General features: G+C 40.7%; 2 protein-coding genes and 1 pseudogene across 2 annotated transcripts; all 3 read left to right on the top strand.

The window, feature by feature from the left end:
• The first annotated feature begins 469 nt into the window (after positions 1-469).
• On the top strand, positions 470-3,650 carry LOC103412087 (cyclin-dependent kinase inhibitor 4-like). The gene is made up of 3 exons (XM_008350684.4): positions 470-1,174; positions 2,789-2,992; positions 3,129-3,650. Exons 1-3 carry the CDS (start codon positions 738-740, stop codon positions 3,196-3,198), a joined length of 711 nt encoding a protein of 236 aa, XP_008348906.1. The 5' UTR covers positions 470-737; the 3' UTR covers positions 3,199-3,650.
• Positions 3,651-9,387: 5,737 nt separating this feature from the next.
• On the top strand, positions 9,388-10,590 carry LOC114823240 (polypyrimidine tract-binding protein homolog 1-like; annotated as a pseudogene).
• A 34-nt stretch (positions 10,591-10,624) lies between these two features.
• Positions 10,625-11,536, top strand: LOC114823239 (pentatricopeptide repeat-containing protein At1g50270-like). The gene has a single exon (XM_029098698.2). It carries the CDS (start codon positions 10,625-10,627, stop codon positions 11,534-11,536), a length of 912 nt encoding a protein of 303 aa, XP_028954531.2.
• Positions 11,537-23,656: the final 12,120 nt, after the last annotated feature.

The following is a 23,656-nucleotide window of genomic DNA, read 5'->3' on the forward strand; positions in this document are numbered from 1 at the left end:
GTCTTTTTCCTATTGCTATTGGGAAATGCTTATTAATATGTTAAATTGCAAATTGTAAACTTTTTTCTTAAAAACCAAACCGAACCCGTTTGAAACCACACCGAACCGAACCAATTGGTTTGGTTTTATTTCGGTTTTGACTTCAAAACTGCACCGAACCAAACCGCAAAAATTTTTGGTTTCGGTTTCGGCTTCACTCAAAACCGCACATAACCAAACCGTGCCCATCCTTAGATGATCTATGTTCACGAAATTCATAAGCTCCATTTGATAATCTACTTAGAAACTTGAAGTTAAAAGTTATATACTTTTTCAAGTAGAGAATTTTTATTTTTTGGGCAAATTTCAATCCAAAAACTTGTTTGATAGGAAATTAAAAGTACATTATCAAAGTTAAATAAAGAGTTTTATTTTCAAAGAACAAACTTACTGTACAAATATAATTACTGTTTTAAATAAATAGTAAAACAATTTCATTGTCCTTGCTTTCCATCCCTGCCCTCTCTTTCCCCCCCCCTCTCTTTCTCTCTCTCTCTCTCTTGCCACTTACTGCAAATTTACAATAACCCTCAAACTCACCCTTCCCTGCCTTCCTTTCCAAATTTCACAATTTTCAGAGTTTTCCACTCTCCCTCCCTCTCTCTCTCCCCTCTCTCCTCTCTCCTGTCTCTCTCTATCTCACTCCTTCAATGAGTTGAACAAACAAATTAACCAGAGAAGAAAAAGAATAGCAGGAAATGGGCAAGTACATGAGCAAGTCCAAGGCCACAGGGAAAGTAGCAGTTATGGAAGTCTCACACTCACAGGCCTCTCTTGGGGTTCGCACCCGAGCCAAAACCCTAGCTCTCCAGAGGTCCTCCGCTCCACCTGTCACATCCGGCTCCTATCTCCAGCTCCGTAGCCGCCGACTCGAGAAGTCCCCGATTCTTATGACCAAGCGGCTCGAACCCAAGAGGCAGAAACCCAAGACTGGTCCTAATTCTAGGTCAAGTACGAGGCTTGGGGTCGCGTCTCGATGCCAAAAGCCGGAGGAGGCTGAAGAAACGGCGGCGAAAGAGGAAGACGACAGACGACAGAATGAGCAGAGTAACACCAACAACGACGAAAATGGTGATTTGGGTGTCGAAGAAGCTTCGTTTGGAGAGAATGTGCTCGAGTTTGAAGGTAGAGAGAGGTGGGTTTTCTTTATTTATGTTCAAAATTTGTGTGAAAACTCATTGTTCTGGGTTTTTTTTTTTCTTTCAAGAATAAAAAGAGTTAGACATCTGTTTGGTTTCTGAGAGATTGAAGTAAAATTGAATGGAGATTTTGGGGTTTGAGTGTTTTGGTTAGGGAAAAGTGGAGAATTTTATTCAATTGAAAATTTGTGCAACCAATTGCTGTTCCTTGTTTTGTTTTGTTTTGAAAATTTAGGGTTTTCTTCAATGCCTATTACTTTTAGGGTTAAGAAGAGAAAATAAAGGAAATAGCAGAGAGTGAGACTGTTGTTAGTTGGGTGGGGAAATGATAATTATTGTGTTGAAGATTCATTGCAAGTTTTTCTATATTCTATACTTACACCCACAACATTTCTTGCTTACTATTATTTCTGGATTTCCATTTTCCTTTTGTGTTGGGGGAGGGGAGGGGAGGGAGCATCAGGTCATTGCTAAGAAAACCAAAACTAATTTTTTAGAAATTTGAGATTTATATTTGAAATACTCTCTTATATTTTCTCTGAAAAGTGCAACTCTAAAATTTTCTTTGAAAGAAAAGCTAAGAAATTTGTCAGCCAATTCAAAGCTTTTTTACATTCTCTCTGTTTTTCTTTATGAAACCGTCTTTTTCCACTGAAAATCTTTTGGTTGTAAAAGATTTCGACTGCAAAAGGGAAATGAAAGTTGGCATGGAAGGATAAAGTTTATGATTTCTTTTCTTGATTTCCCTATGAGGGTAAACAATATATTTTTTATTCCAGCAGTGTTTTATATGTCACTCCCCCCTAATTTGTTATACACGATTCATTACTCTGCCATAATTCTGCAACAATTAACTGACTATCATCATCTCTCTGTTCTTCGGGTGTTAAAATTATAATGGCTGATACAATTGACATTGTTTTTATTCTCTACTTGGAACATAGGACATAATCATTTACTTACTATAATAGCATCTTTTTCAAACTGTCTATTTTTCAGTCAAGTAATAATTTTTCAAAGTGTCTGCTAGTGCATTGAACAGGCATAAGTCTGATACAGATGTATTGTTTGTTTACTAATCTCCCAAAGGGAAACAGCGAAAAAGGGTTCAAGGATGTGTAAGGATTGATTTATTGATGAGGGGGAGGGGGACAGTGTCATAGTCTTCGCTAAATAATTTAGCAATTGAAGCATTTCAAGTGAGAAAGTTCTCGCTGGATACACAGACTGCATCATGCAGTTTAGTGTGTTAAATAATTACTGTTTGTGATTGAGGCAGAAAATAAAAGAAGGGATAATGTTACTTCACTGTCAAGTGTTTTGTTTGTTAATGACGTTTGCATGAATCTTACCTGTAGTCAACAACATTCGAGATGCAAAACTTTGTGCATTGGGACAGCAAACAAACGAAAAGATAATAATGTTGCTTCACAGTGTGTTATTTTTGTTAATGGTACTATTTGCATAGTCCTTGCCCATAATTTTACAACATTCGAGTTGCAAAACTTGTATTTGTTTTATAAACAAATTACCGTATCATCATCTGAGCTTAGCGTGGATTACATTTTCCAGCCTGTTGTATCTAAAGGGATTGATCTTTTTTATGACAGAATCACAAGGGAGTCCACGCCGTGTAGCTTGATACGGGATCCAAACACTATCAGATCCCCTGGTTCTACTACCAGGCCCACTAATTCAGCTGAAGCTAATTGGAGAATACAGAACTCATTGCAGAGGCACATACCCACAGCACATGATATGAATGAGTTCTTTGCTGGTGCTGAAGAAGAGCAGCAAACAAAATTTATTGAGAAGTATGTTATTCATGACTCTGTTACTACTTTCAAGTTTAGGCTTAAGACTTTTTATCACTCGTCATATATGCTAAATACAAGCCTGATTTTATCCTCCCAGATGATATCATATTTTCCTTTGTGGATTTATTTGCAGATATAACTTTGATCCTGTGAATGATAAACCGATCCCCGGACGTTATGAATGGGAGAAGGTGGATCCTTAGAAGACAGTAGCATATATCGGTCAGGACTTGGTTTCCTGCAGATTCTTGGTTGATCTGGGGCTAAATAGCAGGGTTTGGTTTTTTAGTAGTTGCGGTGACGGTTGCTATTTCTATTTTCCATCACCCTTGTTTTACTTGTAAAGAAGTAGGAGTGGTAAAGACTAATGATCTGTAACTTAACAGGTTCTGTGAGTAGACAACAATACAAATCAAAGAGTCACCTTGTCTAACAGATGATGATTCATGAGAGAGAGAGAGAGAGAGAGAGAGAGAGAGAGAGAGAGAAAGAGAGAGAGAGGGTTTGAGATGTAGGGTTAGGGTTAGGGTTTAGGATTAGGGTTATGTCAGTTAGGTGAGTCAGTCTATGTGGTACAGAGAGTTGTATGTCTATACTTGTAGTGATGCAAACTTGAGGAAACTGTTGGAATAAAAATGATTCAATTATCTTCCCATCTGCTATTCTATTTATCTTGTGCAGCATTCAGTTGTGTCCTTTATGATGGTGCCCTCTCACTGTGTTCTGGAGCTCTGCATTGTTTAGCACCAAAATTGTTTCATATTTTTTACTTGTTTAATTTATAGTCTTTCTTTTTTATTTATTTATTTATTTTTTCATCTGCTTGTGCTAGTGAGAAATGATAAGGTTTTGAGGGTGATGGTAGGGTAGGTTTCCTGCTTTATGTTCATGGTGGTCATATTTATATCGTAGTGTTATTCAGGCTAAATTTAACGTGACTTGCCGCCGTATGAAAATGTTGGACTTTTGTATGTCAACCACAGCTATGTTGTGGATGACAAGAGAGATCAAAAGATACCTACATAATCATATTATAAGATATGGACTCTAATTTGACTACGTTTTCTGATAATTAAAAGCAATTATGATTGTTTTTTATTTAAATATTTTAAAAATGTTTTTGGGTCTTCCTTGTATAATCAACACAAGGGAAGTCGGGTAGAAAAGTCTTATGATGAATAGCATAAGCACTTATTCTCTCAAGTGTTTTTTTTTTACACAAGCAGTCTGAAAACAGTCCCAAGTAATTTCTGTGTTAGCCAAGTGAAGTCAATTATAAAAAATAAAAAAAAATTACTTAAAAAACCGTATTAGATCTCACTTAAACTTGTACATTCACTTGAGATGCAAAAAGATTGTAAAGGAGTTTAAAGTCTTGGTATTTAATCAGTATTTCAAAAGGCAAGTGGCCCTTTACTATAGTGGTGGAGATGAGTGATTCGAATCCCACCGACTTCCTAATCTAACATTTAATTCAACAAATCTATTTTTTGACAAAAAATAAATAAATAAAATAATTATGTATTTCAAAAGAGTAAGTGTAGATGTATTCAATCGAAATTTTAAATGAGTCTATATAAGTTCATAGAAATTCGGTTATATTCAACCAAGATTTTAGTGATCTCTAAAAGTTAGGTACGTTGATAAAGTAATTGATTTGAGAAGATTATGAAACGTTATTGGACTCAGGTAGTCAAGTGGATTTTGAGGGATTTATAGTGTAATTTTTTATTATAACAAATTCAACCTCTTCCTTGAATTTGATAGAACTTTTTTCTACCCTGTCTTTTCATATAATACACCACTCTATTATCACTATATTGTCATGGCTATCACCACCACCACCAGCTCCACCACCATTGTAACTACAGCCACTGCCACAACACCACCTCGACTATTTCCACCATCTTATCATGAAACTACCACAATAACCTTCTACGACCACCTTGCGAATAACACCATCAGTGTGGTAGCAAAAATCCGTCATCTTCAGTCTTAACAAATTTGTACATACAAAACAATCAAAGGTGTTGATTATTTTGTGAGTACAAATTCGTAACCAAAACCTCACATGCCCACAAAGTGACCAAACCCTACTGTCTTGACGAATTGGCCAAACCCTACTGTCATGACCACCACCATAACATCGCCTTACCGTGGTCATAATTCAAAACTACAAAAATGCTATTAATAAATGAACCACTAAAAAGTTCATGAGAATCCATTAAATTCACAATAAAATCCTCACAAATTCTGTTAAGGTCCATGTAGAATTTAATCAAAGTCGACATGAACTCGATGAAAGTCAGATTTCAGTCCATCAACCCCATTGTGCATGCAACAACAATAGCATAAAGCGGTAGAATGAAGAAACAAAACACAAATTTCCATGGCAAGTGTGCCCGAAATTTCAAATTATTCTTGTAGACATCGAAATTTCGGTAAATAAATGTTGACCGATAAATTAAAGTGTCAACGCTCATGTATTACATAAATTTTACACGTAGCGTGCGACTCAACGAAAATTGAAATAAGTTGGAAAAGTCATCAAATAGGACACGTGTCAACACCTGGCAGAAACGACTTATTTCATCTGGAATATTATATTCAAAATTAGTCCTTGGAAAATTCTATAAATAGAAGCCAATTCATTCATTTGGAGAACCAATTCATATTACACCTTGAAGCTCTGAAGCTCTGAAACTCCGAAGCTCTCAAGCATCCAGGTTCCCGAAGAATCAAGAAAGTGTTATTCGTTCTTCGTTCATCGTTCTTCCAAGATCAAGCCTCGACGGCCCTTGGATCAACAATCATCCACCTTCAAGATCAAGCCCCGACGACCCTTGAAGAAAGCGTTCTTCGTTCTTCGTTCATCGTTCTTCCAAGATCAAGCCCCAACGGCCATTTGGATCAACAATCATCCACTAATTCAAGATCAAGCCCCGACGGTCCTTGAAGAAAACACCATCGTTCATCATCCGTTCATCCAAGATCAAGCCCCAACGGCCCTTTGGATCAACAACGTCGACAAATCCACACATCCAACCGTTCTTCAAGATCAATCCCAAAAGCCCTTGAAGATCTGTTCATCACTGTTCTTCAAGATCAAGCCCAAAAGCCCTTGGAGATCCGTTCATCACTGTTCTTCAAAGATCAAGCCCAAAAGCCCCTTTGAAGATCCGCTCAAATCCACCTTCAAGATCGAGTCCACGGCCCTTGAAGAACGTTCATCCTTAGATCAAGCCCAACGGCCCTTTGGATCAATCGCACATCCACAAATACACACCTTACGGAGATCGAATCAGAGGATCAAAATAGAGAGAGATTGTAACCCAAAATCATCAAACACAAATATTTGTTTGTGCACGTTCGTTCTTGTCTCTTTCGTTTCAGGAATTTTCCGTGTTCACAAATTGGCACGCCCGGTGGGATAATCTCTACCTCTCATCTCTTTCTCCGTTCAAGAAATTCGAGCACACTTCCAAAATTAATGGCTTCAAGGAAGGCTCAAGCTGTTCCCATAACCGGCGCAAAGAACAAAAGCGTCCTCGTCGCAACTGGTGTCACTTTGGGCATCACGACTCGAAGCATGGCAAGAGCTACTTTTGCCGCCTCTTTCACCTCTGCATCAACTCTGCCAAAGGAACAAAAGCACCCAAGGCACGAGCCTTTGATCACCTTAGCCTCACTAAGGGCACCAAGGGGGGAAAGCCCAAGGAAATACTCCGAATCCATGCTCTCTGATGCCGATTCAAGCGACAGTTCAGCCATGCAAGTCATGACCATTGGAGCAACTTCAATCGATGAGCAGCTGGCTCAAATGAATGAAGCAATCGCAAGGCTAACCCAAACTGTGGAAGAAAAAGACTTGCAAATTGCAGCACTAGTCAACCGACTGGAGGCGCAGGACGGCGATAAACCCGACCCAGAGGATGATCCACTAAAAGGAGGAGCTGGCGGAGACGAAGAGCCTCAGGTGGAGAAAAACGATGCGAAGCCGGAGCCAGACCAAGCAGCGGCACTCATGGGATCTCTTTCTATCCAGCAGCTGCAAGAGATGATCACCAACACCATCAAGGCACAGTACGAAGGGAGCTCAAATACCTCCGGGTTGTACTCAAAGCCGTATTCAAAGAAGATCGACGCCTTAAGGATGCCGATGGGTTATCAACCACCAAAGTTCATGCAATTTGATGGAAAGGGAAACCCGAAACAGCACGTTGCCCACTTCGTTGAAACTTGCAACAACGCAGGAACCGAAGGGGATTACCTCGCCAAGCAGTTTGTGCGCTCGCTGAAAGGAAATGCCTTTGAGTGGTACACGGACCTAGAGCCTGAGTCCATCAACAGCTGGGAGCAATTAGAGCGGGAATTCCTCAACCGCTTCTACAGCACCCGCCGCACTGTGAGCATGCTAGAGCTAACGAGCACAAAGCAGTGGAAGGACGAGCCAGTCATTGACTACATCAACAGATGGCGCACTCTAAGCCTCGACTGTAAAGACAGGCTCTCGGAAACCTCTTCAATCGAGATGTGCATCCAAGGCATGCAATGGGGTTTGCAATACATCCTTCAAGGCATTAAACCACAGACTTTCGAGGAATTGGCCACTCGCGCCCATGACATGGAGTTGAGCATCGCCCATCATGGGAAGAAGGAACCGATCGCCGACTACAAGAACGACAAAGTTCTTGGGCCAAAGGTGGAGAAGGCTACGTGGAAATCCACCAAAGAAGCAATGACAGTCAACACAGCTCCCGTCAAAATCCCTACACGAGGCAAGGCGATTCAAAACGAAGCTTTTCATGATCAAGAGATGCGTAGACACACTTTGAAGGAGCTTGAGGAGAAGACTTATCCATTCCCCGACTCTGATGTGGTTGTCATGCTGGATGACCTGTTAGACAAGAAGGTGATCAGTTTGCCTGAGTGCAGACGGCCGGAAGAGATAAATCGTACCGACAGTCCAAGATACTGTAAATTCCACCGCTTCATCAGTCATCCGACAGAAAAATGTTTCGTGCTGAAAGATCTCATCATGAAGCTGGCTCAGAAAGGAATCATCGAGCTAGATCTTGACGATGTGGTGAAGTCAAACTATACCACCTTCACTTCTGGCTCTTCCGACTCAAAGTTTTCACCTCAACCGCTGGGGGCATCCTCCAAGACAAGCAAAGTTGAAGGATGGACTCAAGTCACTCCTAAGAAATTGCACAAGAAGCATACGTCTCCTCCACAAGTCCGCCAATCGGAAAGGGGGCAAAGCAGCTCTTGTCAACCTTCAAAGCAACGTGAACGTGTTGAAAATGATGAAATTTCGACACATAGATCGTCCATCCCCATCACGATGCGTGATTTCTTTCCTGAAGACTTCTTCAATCACTCGGTCAAGACTCCTTGCTATGAAAATTGCGAGGAACAACTATCCCGGATCGTTTGACAAATTCACAAAGCTCTTTGTCCGCACGAGCCTAAACTGTAGGACACGAGGCTCCTCGCCTGCACCAAATGCTCCTTGCCTGCACGAGTTGAAACTGCAAACGGCACCAAATGCTCATTGCCTGCACGAGTTGAAACTGCAAACGGCACCAAATGCTCCTTGTCTGCACGAGTTGAAAACTGCAAACGACACCAATGCTCCTTGTCTGCACGAGTTGAAACTGCAAACGACACCAATGCTCCTTGTCTGCACGAGTTGAAACTGCAAACGACACCAAATGCTCCTTGTCTGCACGAGTTGAAACTGCAAACGGCACTAAGCTCCTAGTCTGCACGAGCATAAAAGGCAACACCAACGCTCCTTGCCTGCACGAGCTGAAACTGCAACACGGCACCAAACGCTCATTGCCTGCACGAGCTGAAACTGCAACACGGCACCAAATGCTCCTTGTCTGCACGAGTTGAAACTGCGAACGACACCAACACTCCTTGCCTGCATGAGTTAAAACTGCAAACGGCACAAAAAAAGAAAATACCAAAAAAATATATATGTATGTATTTGAACTACGTTACGACTTGATCTCTTCTTTGGAGGAGTACGTAGGCAGCTCGAATATTCAATTTTTTCGAGTTCAGTCACATCAAAATCAAAAGAATAAATGTTTTATTAAAGAAGGTCAATTTCATTACAAATTTATTTTGTTAAGAAAATTTGCAATTTTCTTTGTACAAAATTAAATTACAGTTTCTTCGAAAAAAAAAAAAAGAAAAAAAAAGAAAAGAAAGCAAAATGTCAGCAAAAGGCCCAGTCTCGCCAAAGCCCATCACTTCTTAAACACATAAATGTGTTAAGCATGCTGTAATGCAGATTCCTCTCCCTCCAGGCCTAGGCCTAGGCCCAGCTCTCAAAGCCCAAATCCAGGCTCAGGCCCAAAGCCCCTCCATTACACTTTCTCGACGGCCAAACACCCCAATCCCTCTCTAATCTCTCTCTTCCCCAAACCCTAACTCCCAATTCCCAACTTGGCCGACCCAATCCCTGCCCTATGTCGACATCGGGGACGCCGCAGTTCCGGTACACGCAGACGCCGTCGAAGGTGCTCCACCTCCATAACCTCCCGTGGGAGTGCGCCGAGGAGGAGTTGATCGAGCTCTGCAAACCTTTCGGCAAGATCGTCAACACTAAGTGTAATGTCGGCGCCAATCGCAATCAGGCCTTCGTCGAATTCTCGGACCTAAACCAGGCCATCAATATGGTTTCGTATTATGCTTCATCCTCGGAGCCTGCGCAGGTCCGTGGTAAAACCGTGTACATTCAGTATTCAAATAGACACGAAATTGTCAATAACAAAAGTCCGGGAGATGTGCCCGGAAATGTCTTGTTGGTAACCATTGAGGGTGTTGAAGCTGGCGATGTGAGCATTGATGTTATTCACTTGGTGTTCTCTGCTTTCGGCTTTGTGCACAAGATTGCTACTTTTGGAAAAAACAGCAGGCTTCCAGGCATTGATTCAGTTCAGTGATGCTGTCACCGCATCTATGGCAAGGAATGCATTGGATGGAAGAAGTATACCCAGGTACTTGCTTCCAGAGAACGTCGGTTCATGCAACTTACGTATTTCATATTCCGCTCCCCCGATCTGCGAACACCACCGTCACTACACCACAACTGGCTTCCATGCTCCGCTCAGGTGGAGGGTCTTGGGTTCGAAGGTTGTGTGCTTCTCCTGCTCAGCAACATTTGATTCGGTATCGACAGCATCAGCAACGTCAGCGCCAGCAGCGTGATTCTCGACTCCGAGCTCGGCAAGCAACTCCATGCCCACGCTCACAAGCTCGGCTGCTCTGGTGACCGGTACGTGGTTGCTGCTCTCATTGAGTTGTACGGTCGCCTCGACAGCGCGGACTCCGCGAAATGGCTGTTTGACAAATCCCTGGTTAAGGACTATGTTTCATGGACAATGCTGGCCAGGCTGTACATTGCGGAAGGTAAACCCGGCAAGGCGGTTCATGTGTTTGAGAGAATGGTGGAGTCCGGAGCACAGATAGATTCTGTGGCTGTGGCGACGGCGGCTGGTGCCTGTGGCATGTTGAGATCGTTGATTGATGGAACAAAAGTCCACAGGGTTGCCAAGGAACGTGGATTGGGGGTATGATGTGTTGGTGAGCAATACCCTCTTGAAAATGTACATGGACTGTGGCTGTGTCGACGAAGCTTGGGCAGTTTTCAACCAAATGCCGGAGAAAGATGTCATTTCTTGCACAGAAATGATTCGTGCCAATGTGAAGAGGGGATGCTTCAATGAGGGTCTTAAGCTGTTTAGGCAGATGGTTGGAGACGGGGTGAAACCTGATCCGCTCTCGGTCTCTAGTGTTCTCCCAGCATGCGCAAGAATGTCTGCAGGTAAACATGGCAAAGAGACTCGTGGATTCTTGCTGCGACATGGTATTCGAATGAATCTCACCGTTCTGAATGCTCTTGTGGACATGTATGTCAAGTCGGGATTTATCAAATCAGCTGCAAAAGTTTTTGCCAGGTTGAAGTACAGAGATCTTGTTTCGTGGACAGTGATGATAACTGGGTACAGCTTACACGGACAAGGAAAGATCGGAGTAGATTTATTCTGCCAAATGGAGAAGGAAACGAGTACACAGATCGATGAAATCACCTATGCTGCTGTCCTTCATGCTTGCGTTGCAGCACGCATGGTCGAGGAAGGGAAGTTTTACTTCAACTGCATCAAGACACCTACAGTTGCACATTGTGCTTTGTTCGTAACTCTTCTATCGCGTTCTGAGCTGTTTTATGAGGCAAAGAACTTTATTGCCGATAAAAAGACCGCAGCGGATCCCGTCATGCCTGAACAAGAGCTCAAGGACTACGAGATCAACCTTAAGGATTGCAGGCCCATGGTGCTCAACGCCCTCTTCATGCTTTTCTCGTCAAAATCACCTCGCCAGTACCTGCACCAGTATCTTAAAACTCATCGAGGTCCTGCCATGGCGTCTCTGTCCATCACAGCTGCCCTGTCCTCCTCCGTCTCTGGCCTCGCAGCTGCCAACGACTTCAACGACCGCCGTCAAACGACTAGCCGGTCGTGAAGCTCGAAGCACCATCTTCTCCGTCCTCCTTGCTCGGCTTCATCCCTGCAAATTCCCTATCCCACCATCCTAATTTATAGAAAAGAAAAAAAAAAAAAAAAAAAGGTGGTGGTGCATCTGGCACCACGTGAAAAGAGGAATGAAGGATCAAAGATGGGGTACAGCCCCATGGCAGATCAAAAGTTTCTGATGGTGCATGGGCACCATGTGCAGAAAGAAAAAAAAAATTGTAAAAATAATAAATATAATAAATAATAATAATAATAATAAAAAATAAAAAAACGCATAGAGAGAAATAAAAGGTCCATTTTATTTATTTTTCTGGAAATTTTACATAAATTTGCATTATATATAAATTAAAAAAAAAATATATATCAAATCAAATTTACAACAGGGGATATTCAAGGACGATCGGGTTGCGCCTCACAACTCAGCAGAGCTCCAGGAAGAGAAGGCGTCGGAGGTTGGTTGTTTGAAGCCTCAGCAGTCGGTACAGCCCCAGAAGACGAAGGTAAATGCTGCTGGAACAAACCCACAAACCTCTGATGATCAAGTAAAATCTGACCATCAGATTCCTGCATCTGGTCAATTTTCCTCTTCATGTTTGTGGCATAGTTGTGTGCGAGCTTGTGCAACTGTTTATTCTCATGCTTAAGCCCTCTAATCTCCTGTTTGAGACTCATCACTTCAGCCGCCAACGATTCAACTTGACGGGTTCGAGCAAATAGGCGTTGGGTCATGTTGGACACAGAACCCGCACACTGCACACTAAGAGCCAAAGACTCCTTAACAGCCAACTCATCAGACCGCCTGGAAAGTAGTCTGTTATCTTTGGGAGTGACAAGGTTCCGGGCCACCACCGCAGCGGTCATATCATTCTTCATCACCGAATCCCCAACGGTAAGAGAACCAGTAAGGGATATGAAGGATGGGCGCCATATGTTATCTGGAGAAGACGGGACTACCTCTTCATCAAGGTTCAAATCAAAACGACGGTCGGAGGGTCCAGACATTTTCAAAGGTGTTGAAGAAAGAAGAGGTCAGACAGATCAAGATCTTAGAAGTGCAAGAAGGGAGTTTCTGCGAGCGAAAATTCAAGTGTGCTTTGAAACGAACTGCGCGCCTCTATAAAAATCAGCACTCAACGAGATTTCAGAGATCGAAGAGGCAAGCTCAGAATTCGAAGAGGCAAATTCAAAAAATCGAAGAGGCAAGCTCAGAATTCGAAGAGGCCAATTCAAAAATCGAAGAGGCAAGCTCAGAAATCGGAGAAGCATCTTGCTTTTCCAGACACGTCGGCACCCGTCACACGCAAGCTTAGCTTTGCAAAAATCACGGGTAATTTGTCGAGGCGCCGATCCCAGTTATCGAAGAGGCGCCAGTCTTTTTTAGCGGCGTCAGCATCCATCACACGCAAACTCAGCTTTGCGGAAATCACGGGTAATTTGTCGAGGCGCCGATCCCAGTTATCGAAGAGGCGCCAGTCTTTTTTAGCGGCGTCAGCATCTGTCACATGCACACTCAGCTTGGCGGAAATTACGGACAATTTGTCGAAGATTTCTGATAAAGAAGAAAGCACGTGAAGCCATATAGATCAATCACGCATTGGTTGCCGACACGAGTGAAAGAATAGTACCTCTACAGGTATCAAAGAACTTCCTATAATTGTCTACCTTCGCCTTCCATGGCAAGGCAGACATACAGAGCCTTTCTTCATCTCCAAAAAAATGCTTTCCTAACGAAGCCTCTCGAGTCATTCAATGTTCCTTATTCCTTGGGGTACCTCTGCAAGCCAATGACTCCAAAGCAAAAGTATCTCATATCACCAGGGTAGAAAGCAAGAGTATCTCATATCATGCGTTCTCCCTGTCCTTTCCTTTGTCCTTGTTCTTACCTACAAAGACAAGGATAAAGAAAACAATATGCCGGAACTTCCACTCAAACTCGGGTAAGGAACCGACTGCTTGGAACCCTTCCCTGATTGCCTACCTAGCACTGCTCTCGAGTACTCGCCTTCCACTGCTGCTGTTCTTTCAAAGAAGCTGCCACATCTGCCTGGAGGACAGATAAGGCAAGTGAAAATGATACCTTGCAGCATGTGGAGACAAGGTGCAGAAGGAACAAGCAGAGAGGAATGCGGTCTGCACGGTCAACTCAGCAGAAGGAGTCCGAACTGAGGAACTCGAGAAGCTGCCACATCTGCCTGAAGAAACAAGCAGAGAAGAATGCAGCATGCACAGTCAACTCAGCAGAAAGAGTCTGAGATGAAGAACTCGAGAAGATGCTGCATCTGCCTGAGGACGGTGAACTTGTTTTGACCCTCAAATTCTTGGGTCGGCTTACTAGGCGTTGTGAGCTGCACATGCCGATTCACCACCCTTAAATCGAATCCTTAAAGATCAAGTCACCAACTGGAAGAAGAGTTCATCAATCTTGAAGATCATACCGTTGACCAAACCGCTCAGGTGTGAATTAGAAAGATTGAACAAAGAAACAGGTTGTCACCTTTACCTCGTGCCTGCTTGCCATGTGTTCGAGTCAACCTTCAAGAATCAAGCCTCAACGGCCCTTGAAGAAGTTTCCAGCCAAATTCAAGATCAAGCCTCGACGGCCCTTGAGGAAATCACAAGTCCGATTCAAGATTAAGTGTCTACCACCCTTGAATCAAAACCTAGTTCAAGAATAAGCTGTGGAAAATCAACAATTGGAGGAATCCAGAAAATCCTCCAACCCAGTTCAAGATCAAAGCTGTGGAAAGTCAACAAGCGCAACAAAATACGTGCCGATTCATCCACTACCAAAGCCAAAGATCATCTACCACATGAAGCTCCTTGTGGTCCAATTTCAACCTTCAAGATCAAGCCTTGACGGCCCTTGAAGAAATTTCAAATAAAAGTTCAAGAACAAGCCTCAACGGCCCTTGAAGAAATCTCCAGCCCAATTCAAGATCAAGCCTCGACGGCCCTTGGATCGACATCTACAGTAAGGGACTTCAAAACGCATCTCCTACACGTGACAAGCACATGTATACGACGTGCCTTGAAGTGGGGGCATTTGTAGACATCGAAATTTCGGTAAATAAATGTTGACCGATAAATTAAAGTGTCAACGCTCATGTATTACATAAATTTTACACGTAGCGTGCGACTCAACGAAAATTGAAATAAGTTGGAAAAGTCATCAAATAGGACACGTGTCAACACCTGGCAGAAACGACTTATTTCATCTGGAATATTATATTCAAAATTAGTCCTTGGAAAATTCTATAAATAGAAGCCAATTCATTCATTTGGAGAACCAATTCATATTACACCTTGAAGCTCTGAAGCTCTGAAACTCCGAAGCTCTCAAGCATCCAGGTTCCCGAAGAATCAAGAAAGTGTTATTCGTTCTTCGTTCATCGTTCTTCCAAGATCAAGCCTCGACGGCCCTTGGATCAACAATCATCCACCTTCAAGATCAAGCCCCGACGGCCCTTGAAGAAAGCGTTCTTCGTTCTTCGTTCATCGTTCTTCCAAGATCAAGCCCCAACGGCCATTTGGATCAACAATCATCCACTAATTCAAGATCAAGCCCCGACGGTCCTTGAAGAAAACACCATCGTTCATCATCCGTTCATCCAAGATCAAGCCCCAACGGCCCTTTGGATCAACAACGTCGACAAATCCACACATCCAACCGTTCTTCAAGATCAATCCCAAAAGCCCTTGAAGATCTGTTCATCACTGTTCTTCAAGATCAAGCCCAAAAGCCCTTGGAGATCCGTTCATCACTGTTCTTCAAAGATCAAGCCCAAAAGCCCCTTTGAAGATCCGCTCAAATCCACCTTCAAGATCGAGTCCACGGCCCTTGAAGAACGTTCATCCTTAGATCAAGCCCAACGGCCCTTTGGATCAATCGCACATCCACAAATACACACCTTACGGAGATCGAATCAGAGGATCAAAATAGAGAGAGATTGTAACCCAAAATCATCAAACACAAATATTTGTTTGTGCACGTTCGTTCTTGTCTCTTTCGTTTCAGGAATTTTCCGTGTTCACAATTCTCATACTACCTTTTCCTTAAAAGATGTTCATAAACTTGGAGATTGCAATTTACATTATAAAGCAGGAGCCGCAACTTTATAATATATACCAAGACTATTTTTTTTTTCAGACCATATTTTGTATGGCACTACTATCCAGTTCACACACACATTTTTATTTTTCACACATCTTAATTTTCAATCATCAGATCAAATGAATTGAAGATGATTAAAAGACAGAAATTAAAAGGAATGTGTGGATAGCACCACCCAACGTAAACCACATAATGTGACGGTTGATAATTAGGTTTCATTAGAAATTCAATTATCAACCACTATAATGAGAGATGGAATAAGCATACGGTGAAGTGTTACCATGAGAGATGTTTCAGTGTATTTGAAACATGAGTAAATCTATTACGTATCATAATACAAAAAGTGAATAAACACTAAAAAATATATCATTTTTCACTTATATTATGACATATAATAAACGACTCCACTAAATAAATAGGGGTAGAAATTGCAGTGGTGGTTATAGTGGAAGTTGGTGTTGCTTAAATGGTATTGGAAGAAACTGAGGAATCTTCAAATTCCAATGAACGTTTTCTAGTTTTTAGGTCTTTGAGAGTAATTAGTTACTGCGAAATATTCAAGTGTGCATTCATTGCTTTGCTTACCAATCGAAGACCCTAACAAGGAAACTGTCCCCCACATGCACCATGCCTTTTTGCCCTTATCTATCAAGTCCAAAATTTCGGTGGGTTGCTTGACTCACACGCAACACATTTGAAATAATGGGGAAAGACTTTTTCAAAGTGAAAATCATGGTTTGTCATTAAATGATGACAATTGAACTTTGATCCAAAAATTTCAAGATGATAATCTAACTGATAAATATTTAAATATTACTCATTTGAGCAAAATTTATGCGACATTGTGTCTGTTGTGTCTATTACGTAATAATTGTGACGACCCGTCCCTAATTTTCCTATGTAATTTCTCCCCGAGTATGTGTATTGACGATTATGCCCTTATTGGCAAGTGATGTGGACTTATTCTTATCGCTTTCCTTTTTATTTGTTGCTATCGTATTTAAATTGTACATGCTAGTACGAGTATGCGTAAGTTTTTAAGTGTAAAATATCTACTTCGGATAGATTTCGATTTCCTTTTACTGTAGGAAATCTGAAAAGCTATCCTTGGATTCCTTTTAAATCCTACCCGTGCACTTCCCTTCATCATTCAGTCTCAGCTATCCCATTTTTTTTCTGTATGTTCTGTCTGTTGGAAGTATGCCCACAAAGCCACTCATTTGATGTAATAGCTTTTGGAATAATTATTGTATTAAACTATTATATGTTTAATGAAGGACAAAGCTTATTGTTAATCACTATTTATTGTATCATGTGTTTAAGCAATAAGGGAATCCAAGGAATGTATTTGATCTAAGAGAGAAGTGATTTAAATAAGTTAGATCATCGTGAGGTGGGCTTGGTAATGGTGAGCCTCCCATACCCCGCTAAGAGTTCAAAATAACTCTCGAATTCCATTGAGGGATGTGGAATTTGCCAAAAATAGTGGGTGGTACTATTTGATTTAAGACCCAATCAAGTAGTTTTAAAATCAACAATCTAATACGATTTCTGTTATGTTATGTAGTTAACAACATGCCTAAAATTACACCCACCATTATACTTGACAAAAGGGGCCTTAGGGGCCAACGTTTCCTTGCTTGGTATCGCCACATTGAGAATGTCTCAAAGGTGAAAGACATATTGTATGTGCTTAAGCAATCCCCTCCTCATGTACCTCCTACGAAACTAGCTTCAAAGGAGGAGTGTCAAAATTATGCAAGACACTATGAGGATGACTTACAAGCCAAATGCTTAATCCTCACTTCACTTAGTGAGGAGCTCAAGAAGCTACATGAGCACATAGACACTTCTTGTGCCATGGTTGATAGTTTGCATAAGATGTTGGAAGTATGCCCACAAAGCCACTCATTTGATGTAATAGCTTTTTGGAATACTTATTATGTTAAACTTTTATATGTTTAATGGAGGGCAAATCTTATTGTTAATCACTGTTTATTGTATCATGTGTTTAAGCAATAAGTGAATCCAAGGAATGTATTTGTTCTAAGAGATAAGTGATCTAAGTGAGTTAGATTATCGAGACCTTTCTCTTATGTTCATTCCTAAAACGTTCCTAGCCATAGGATTGCCAATTGGGCATTGACAATCCGCTAAGGTTAGTATGTGTTATGTTGACTCAAGCGTGAGTATGACTAGTCTCAAGTGATTTGGTGTTGGACACTAAGACAGACACATAGGTGCTCGAAAGAGTAATCGAGTACACTGAACTACGATCAAATCAGAGTTCGAACATACATGTCATGTAAGAACTCTAAGGTTGCAATATGCAAAGTAGTCCTTTGACCTGAGGCATCATAGATGTCTAATGGTTAGGTCCTTGATCTTTGATCCTGTCAATGGCATTCCCTCGGAGTGTCCACGGCATTGTTGGGGTCAAGCTATCTAGTCATGTAGGCATATGAATGTACAACAAGGGATCTCTAACCTTCCATGGTGGAGGGAGAATACTCTAAGATATGATTCTAAAGTCTTTGGCCAAAGCAAATGAATATGACTAAAGGAAGGATGTTCCAAATCATATTCAAGGGAATCATATAAGAAAGTATCACATTGGATAGTAGACATGAAACAAACTATCACTTAAACTATGTGATTAAGAGTATTGTATTAGAGAAGGACCGTATTGCATTGTAGTTGTAACTGGATAGGTTCTCCAACCAATTCTACTTAGCTTGGGTAACCATGACATGCTGCTAGGCGTCAACCATGGTTTGTGGAAGCCCTAATGGTTAGCAAACACTAATCAATGAAAGGGAGAATTGAAATGTGGTTTCAATTCATAATCGATAGTTAAGAGTAACATCGCCCACTGCCTCGCTAATTAGAACCTAATGGATCGTACACCGAGTAAGGATGTATGTGAAGAAATCAAATGAAATGGATAAGCAATTAAATGGTTTAATTGAAGAATGGTCAAGATTAATTAATTAGTTAATTAATTATACGAAAGGTTCGTATTGGGCTTATATGTTGGTTTTGGGTTTCGGGGCCCAAAAACGTTTTGGTCCAAAAGGCCCATTATGTTTAAGTTGTATGACAACTAAAACAAAATGGGCAAATAGCCCAATAACACCAAGGAGGCCGGCCATTAGGGTTGGATGGGCAAAGTTTGCTTAATTGCAAGCTTGCCACTCACCAAAGAAATGAAGTATAAATTCAACTTTATAGCTTTAGGGTTTGGTAAGTTGAAATTGGGTGAGACATTTTCTCTCTATTTCTTCTTAGAGGCCGGCCATTAAAGGAAGAAAACATCTAGCAATCTCTTCTTCTTTTAATCATCCATATCATCTTCACAAGATACAACCTTGGTGAAGAGACTTAGAGACATCAAGCTTTTGGTGTTTTGGAGAACAAATCCTTTTTCCTCAAATCATCAAAGGAGCACTAAAGGGAGTAAAACACAAGAAGGATTCAAGGAGCTTGGAGGTGACTTGAAGGCCCTCCACTTGGGTGAATCCCTTGTGTAAACAAGGATGAGCTTCAAGGGTAAAGAATCACTAAATTCTTCTTTCTCTTTAATGTTGTTAAAGAGTTTATTTTGGTTCACCACATACTAGGCTTTGAAAGTCATGGGTTTTATTGAATTGTTTTTGGATGCATGCCTATATTAATGAGTTAATAGTATGCATATGTATTCAAATGTTCATACTTGTTCTTAGCTAAGACAAAATTTTTCCTTCAAGTGGTATCAGAGCCTAGGCCTAGTTTATGGTGAATCCTTTTGGGTTTTGTGACTTTCATATTTTGTGATTTAAATGTTGTAAATGTTACAAGCTTTGTTCTTGCTTTTGAATTTATAAATTTTGCTAGAAAATTTAGCATCTCAAATGTTGTAGATGTATTTCATTTAAGCATGAATATTGGAACTAAAATTTGGTGCCATGTGTTTTGGGAAATTCGGCCAAATCCAAAGGGTGATTTTTTGGGTTCATGTTTGTCTTGTTAAAATGGTTTTAAAGTGACTTTTGGAACCCCTAAGTACCCTAGGATGTTAGCCCTCTTTTGAATGGTGAAAATTTGAGTTTTGGTAAGTGAAAACATTCATGGAGCTATTATGAGTTTTCATGAGTGTTCTTCAATGTTCTTGAAGTTCTTGCCAAGAACATAAAGTTTTGAAGTTTTGATTCAAAAGTTTTATGTTTTTCATAAAGTTTTGGTTTAAATTTTGATGATTGAGGTTATTGGTGAGATGTGATGAAATGATTTTAATATTTGTCATAATTAGTCATAGACTTTATTTTTTCAAACAAATCATCACTTTCATCCTTTTTCTCACCCACCAAAAACCACTAGCAAAAGTTTTTAGATTTTTTTTTCAAATTTTTCCCAAATGGCCGGCCACCCCAAGTGGGGTTATTTTTGGGGCCTTTTGTGTAATTACATAAAGTTTTAGATACTTTTGTGTATTTGCATTTTAGCCCAAAAAAGTTTACGTTTTTACGTTGTGGCCCAAATGTTGTGGTCATAGTTTCCTTTTGGCCCAAAAGGATGAGAACAAAATTGTTTTGTCTCTTTAAATGAGAATTGGATTTTCATTTCATTTAGTTCCATTTAAATCAATTCTATGGATCCAAAAACCAATTGTTTAAAGTTGTTTTCTTAGTTAATTTGATTGATTAAGAAAAGAGTGATTATGAACCAAAGGCCACGATAATTGAGCTATGTGATTGGCCGATATACATTATGAATGTTTGGGTTTGGTAGTGTAGATTTGAATGTAATTTGATTAATTCAATTTGTTGTAAATGGACATAAGTCCATCATTTGATTTATGTTGTAAAAGGGCATAAGCTCTTATTATTATTTCATGTATTCCTTTTTGTTTATATGTATGCAAAATGGAATAGTTGGGTCCAACGCCCAATAGGAAATAACGGTTTAATTGGATTAAACGCGTAACTAAAATCAACAACTATCTACCTTAAACCCAAGGTCCAACACAAGGCTCGTGTTGGATCAAATTGAACGGTTCATAATCATCTTTAAACCTAATATGACTATAGAGTCCATATGAGGATGCAATGCATTCGTTAGTAGTTCTATATAGTCTCGCTTGTTTCTTCGAAATAGTGGGAGTATTATAAACTACTAATTCATATTAACTTGGACCAATGGTTGTGATAGGCCCAAGTTCTTTTAATATGATTAAAATGTTTTGATGTAGCCCAAAACTAATCCCTCAAAACGAATATTAAGTTGATAAGCGAGAGATGCTTTGAACATCTCTTCGTAGGCCTTCCACCGTGGTGGGCTTCAATCGTTTGTGACTCATACACCGTATTCGTCCAGTTCTGGGGTATGCAAAGTATGTGCTTACATTCAGGAGAAGCCCATAAACATATGATGAAGTGAAAGTAGGCAACGAGTATGGCCAATATGGAGTTCTTCTGAGGTCAGTCTTGAACCCCTACTTGAACTAGCATGGTGGGAATAACTTAACTAAGTGCAATGGTACCAATATGGAGTTCTTCTGAGGCATCATTCTCTAGAGGCCAAACACGATGGGTAATTACAAAAGTTGTAAATGAATAATGCGTTATTCTCTCATCATTATTTTTGCTAGCCAATATGGAGTTCTTCTGAGGTGGGCTTGGTAATGGTGAGTCTCCCATAACCCGCTAAGAGTTCAATATAACTCTCGAATTCTATTGAGGGATGTGGAATTTGCCAAAAATAGTGGGTGGTACTATTTGATTCAAAGACCCAATCAAATAGTTTTAAACAACAATCTAATACGATTTCTGTTATGTTATGTAGTGAACGACATGCCTAAAATTATACCCACCATTATACTTGACAAAAGGGGCCTTAAGGGCCAACGTTTCCTTGCTTGGTATCGCCACATTGAGAATGTCTCAAAGGTGAAAGACATATTGTATGTGCTTAAGCAATCCCCTCCTCATGTACCTCCTACGAAACTAGCTTCAAAGGAGAAGTGTCAAAATTATGTTAGACACTATGAGGATGACTTACAAGCCAAATGCTTAATCCTTACTTCACTTAGTGAGGAGCTTATGAAGCTACATAAGCACATGGACACTTCTTGTGCCATGGTTGAAAGTTTGCATAAGATGCATGACATTGAGACTTGTAATGTACGATTCTCAAATGTTTGTAGTCTAATGAATGCCAAGATGGCAAAAGGGACATCAGTCCATAAACATGGACAAAAGATGGAAAAGATATTTAAAGATCTTAAAAGTTTAGGAACTTCCATCGATGGGAAAATGGCCCAGGACTTTTTCCTTGCATCTCTCTCAGATGATTTCACTAAGTTTATTGTAAACTATAAAGTGAATAGATTCGATCATTCTTTGAAAGAGATGATCGACATGTGCTGTAAATTTGAAAAAGGTTTCAAAAGGGACAGTGGGAGTGAGAATGCAATGATAAGGAAAAGGTTGCATAAGAAGAAGGCAAACAAAGGAACATGCTTTCATTGTGGAAAGGATGAACGTTGGAAGAAGAAATACAGGGTGCGCATTGCGAGCCATATGACAAGAACTTTTGAAGAGACTATTTCTGTCATAGAGAGTGCTCTTACAGTGAGCTCCAGTTCCTGGATATTTGATTCAGGCGCTAGTCAACATATCTGTAATACGATGCAGAGACTAATGGGGAGCAGATCACTGAGCAATGGGGAGATAGTTGTGCGCGTTGGGAACGGCACTAAAATCTCTGCAAAAGCAATAGGCACCTACATGCTTAACCTACCCTCTGGGGAAGTCCTGGAACTTAAAAATTGTTTATATTTTCCTTCATGTATAAAGAATTTGATTTCCATCTCTAAGCTTTTACGAGATGGGCACTCAGTATTGTTTGACAAAATGAGTTGCACTTTATACTTGAACGGTCGTATTATCTCTCATGGTAATATGATAGAGGGACTTTTTCGCCTAGAGACGAATAATGGGTTGCACTGTATTGAAAGCGGGAATACCTCAAAACCCAAAAGGGCTAGAGAAGAAGTTAACCAAGAAAAGATGTGGCATCTTAAACTTGGACATGTCAACCTTGATAAGATTCGCAAGATGTCGAAAGACGGATATATCCGCTCATTAGGTAATGACCAGATGGGTACTTGTGAATGTTGCTTGAAAGGGAAGATGACCAAATCTCCATTTACTGGAAAAGGAGAGCGTGCCACTGAAATTCTAGGGTTAATCCACACTGACGTATGTGGACCTATGTCTATTACGTCGAGAGGAGGCTTCTCATACTATATCACATTCACCGACGATCACTCTCGGTTTGGCTATGTGTATCTTATGAAGTACAAGTCAGAATCCTTTGAAATGTTCAAAGAATTCAAGAATGAAGTTGAGAAGCAAACTGGGAAACAGATAAAGACCCTAAGATCGGATCGAGGGGGTGAATATCTGAGTAACGAGTTCCTAGATTATCTCAAAGAGTGTGGAATTGTATCACAGTGGACTCCACCAGGAACTCCTCAGCATAACAGAGTTTCTGAACGGAGAAATCGAACCTTGATGAACATGGTTCGTTCTATGATGAGTTCTGCTAATCTACCAGTATCATTCTGGGGATACGCTCTATATACAGCAGCTTACTTGCTTAATAGAGTACCTTCCAAGTCAGTTTCACAAACGCCATATGAGATATGGCATGGTAAAAGCACAAATCTTAATCATATTAGGATTTGGGGTTGTCCGGCTTACGTTAAAAGGCTTGAAGCTGACAAGCTTGAAGCAAGATCTATTAAGTGCTACTTTGTGGGGTATTCCAAACAGACTTTGGGATACGAATTCTATAACCCTGACGACAAGAAAGTCTTTGTCGCCAGAACTGCTATGTTCCTTGAGGACGAATTCGTTCTCAATGGAAGTAGCGAGAAAACGATAGAATTGAAGGAAATTAATGAGATTAATGATGAACCACAAACAAGCACTCAACAAGATGACAACCCTGTTCCTG

Source organism: Malus domestica, chromosome 13, assembly GCF_042453785.1.
Source record: "Malus domestica chromosome 13, GDT2T_hap1".
In the NCBI taxonomy this organism is placed as follows: domain Eukaryota; kingdom Viridiplantae; phylum Streptophyta; class Magnoliopsida; order Rosales; family Rosaceae; genus Malus; species Malus domestica.